Source organism: Gallinula chloropus (genome assembly GCF_964237585.1).
Source record: "Gallinula chloropus genome assembly, chromosome: 5".
NCBI classification, from domain to species: domain Eukaryota; kingdom Metazoa; phylum Chordata; class Aves; order Gruiformes; family Rallidae; genus Gallinula; species Gallinula chloropus.
The window spans coordinates 23,880,179-23,883,219 of record NC_140090.1 but is presented as its reverse complement, the minus strand read 5'-3'; the positions used below and the strand labels follow the sequence as shown (position 1 = coordinate 23,883,219).

At 50.2% G+C, this 3,041-nt stretch overlaps 1 protein-coding gene across 1 annotated transcript; it reads right to left on the bottom strand.

The window, feature by feature from the left end:
• Window positions 1-1,630: 1,630 nt before the first annotated feature.
• Window positions 1,631-3,041, bottom strand: HOXD9 (homeobox D9; the record flags this gene model as incomplete). The annotated part of the gene is made up of 2 exons (XM_084265627.1): window positions 1,631-1,872; window positions 2,384-3,041. 2 exons carry the CDS (start codon window positions 3,039-3,041, stop codon window positions 1,631-1,633), a joined length of 900 nt encoding a protein of 299 aa, XP_084121753.1.

The following is a 3,041-nucleotide window of genomic DNA, read 5'->3' as shown; positions in this document are numbered from 1 at the left end:
TTTTTCCCCCCTTTACAGAGGTAGAAAACATTAAACACCAGGTCTCTCGGCTCTCCCCTTAATCTTGAATTAACCGAACTGATCGTAAATATTTACGGGTCCTTCATTTTAATGGTTGCTCTTTAAACAAAGCATTTTTTTACAATGAACTTCATCTCAATTATCTTGATAAAGTCATGTGTGTTTATAAATGCAGAAGGCATGAGAGACATTGCTGAACGAGCTCTCGCCAGCAAAGCTGAACGTTTGGAAGCAGCCGTGTGTCCCCAGAGCTTCCAACCTTCAGATGAAAGAGCGCAGAGCTTAGAACCGGGTGGGGAAATTAGTTTAATAAAACCCCAAAATGTTTAAGCTTCACTGTCTCTGGAGGACCCGTGCGGAAATATTCCCTAAATTATCCCAAGAGATCCCTGGTGTTTGCAAGACCGCTCGTAGCGAGGGCATGCGGGAGCAGAGCGGCACCAGGCGCACCTACACGGCGCGGCCGAGGCCGCCCTCTCCGCCGCTGACCTCCAAGAGCAAGGAGCCATCGGGCGGCAGCGGGGGAAGTGATTTTCCTCCGGCCTTTGGGGCTGACAGAGGTGATGCTGCCCCGCTGGCGTGGCCGGGCATTCCCACGGGCCCCGGCCCAGCAGCCCTCAGCTCGCGTTGGGCTCCGCGGGAGCTGAGCGGCGGGGTCGGCGGCGCGGAGGGCATCGCGAGGGGCGCACAGATTTCTCCTCTCACCGCAGCGCTGTCGTTGGGTCACGGCAGACTTTATTGTGTAACAACTGACAACAATTACAACAGGTCCGTAGTTCGAGACACGAGGTGGTTAATTAATACAACAATCACCGGGAGCAGGGACGCCAGCTAGCCGGGGGACCGGGAGACGTTAGGCCTATTGCGATCGGCTTCAAGGATGAGACAACCTCCTAATAGTGCACTAAAGGGGTGGGGGGGGGGGGGGGGGGGTAAGGAGGGGGGCATAGCTCGTGGACTCGCTGTGGCATCTATTGCGAAGGAGCGAAATTCAGACCTAGAAAGCAGAGGTTTTGGGTAAGGTTTCCTCTTAGATAATCGTGGACAACACAGCACCCCCATTGATTTAAGCGACTGTAATTTAATATATAATTTATTATCGTAATTATAATTAATTTCCTTACCTTTGTTTTGCCAAAGTAACTATCTAGACTACATCACTTTTAAGAAACATGTCAAACATTTAACATCAGATAGAGTTCCCAAAGCTAACGTGCACTCACAATATCGTCAACCAAACGGTCTGGGAAGGAGGAGGGGGGGATGAAGCGACTCTGCAAAACACGTTGGTGAGCAAGACAAAATTTCCCAAAATACCTGACATAGATCACGTTTCACTTCTATCTTAAAATAAAAAAAAAAAAAAAAAAAAAAAAAAAAAGGAGAGACCAGATTGATTTAAAGTTTCTGGGGTGGGGGGGCGCGAGAGGAGGAGGAGAAATGTATGGGGGGGCTGAGGGGGTGAGTGGGCAGGGGAAGAATAAAACCAAACCACCAACAAAAAACACCTCAAGAACCTAACAACCCAAAACCCAAAGCCCAAACAAAACCTAAAACCCCCAAACTCAAAACTAAAGCAGTATTTCCCAATTACGTTTCTAGCCCTGCGTTAGTCTCCTTTATTGCCTTTCTCCTTGTTCATCTTTTTCATTTTCATTCTTCTGTTCTGAAACCAGATTTTGACCTGTCTCTCTGTGAGATTTAAAATCCTAGCTACTTCGTAACGGCGGTCTCGGGTGAGGTACATGTTAAAGAGAAATTCCTTTTCCAGTTCCAGTGTTTGATACTTTGTGTAGGGACAACGCTTTTTCCTCGTTGAACGAGCGTGGATCCAGTTTGCTGCAGGGTTATCTGGAAGAAGGGAGGTATATAGGGAACGGGGCGGGCGGGGGGGGTGGGGGGGGGGGGAGAGGGGGGGGAGAGAAAGGTCGTTAAATTAATTTAACGAAGGATGGACTGTTTTCACAACTTTGGAGGAATTATCATAAAAGCCTTAATGCCCCAGTCTGTTTACTGTACAAATGATGTCTTGATGGTAGGTGGTTATGTGGAGTCTTTTATGGGTGCTTGTTGCTGCTTGCGCTGGGGTAGGCGTCTAGACGTTTTTATAGGTTAGTAAAACTATCAGTTTTGCACATTCGAGCCTTACAGGTTTCAGCAATAAATCAAAGGGGCAATTTCTTTCTTTTCTTTCTTTCTTTCTTTCTTTCTTTCTTTCTTTCTTTCTTTCTTTCTTTCTTTCTTTCTTTCTTTCTTTCTTTCTTTCTTTCTTTCTTTCACCCCTTTCTCCGCATCTCTCCCTCTCCCCCCCTCTTTCTTTCTTTCTTTCTTTCTCTCTTGGGTTTTTTTTTTTTTAACTTACTTGGGTCAAGTTGCTGCTGTTTCTCCTCCTTCAGATCGCTGCTCGGGCTGGAGTTGTGGCTGCAGGCGGCGGGGTCCTTGGAGCTGCCGGCAGCCGCCTTCTCCCGGGGTTCCTGGAGGAAGGAGCTGCACGTGTACTCGGGCACACCGATCCCCTGGGATTCCCGGGACGAGGAGCACTCAGTCCTTTTGGAGGAGGAGGAGGAGGAGGAGGAAGATGAGGAGGCGGCTGCTCCCGTCTCCGGCTTTATCCCGTAGTGACGCCCGTTCGAGGAGCCGGAGCTGGACGCGGAGCCGCCGCTGCCGCCGCCGCCGCCGCTGCCGCCGCCGCCGCCCGGGAAGCCCGGGAAGGGCTCAATCCAGGAGCGCACGTAGCGGCCAGCGTCGGCTGCCCCTAAGTGGGGCTGGTGCATGTAGGGGTGGTAGATCCCGGTCATTGCCGCAGACGGCTGAGGGTGAACCGTGGACCAAGAGGTGGAGAACACGGTGGATTTTGGTGCAAAGCTACAGGAGGAAAAATCTGAACTCTCTGCAACACCTGATGGCCTGGAGGTCGCACTGTGACCCCCCTGGACGAATCTACTCCCGTAAACTTCTTCGCTTTCATGGCCTATGAGAGAATCGACATAATAGTTACTTATGGTGCCACTAGACGACAT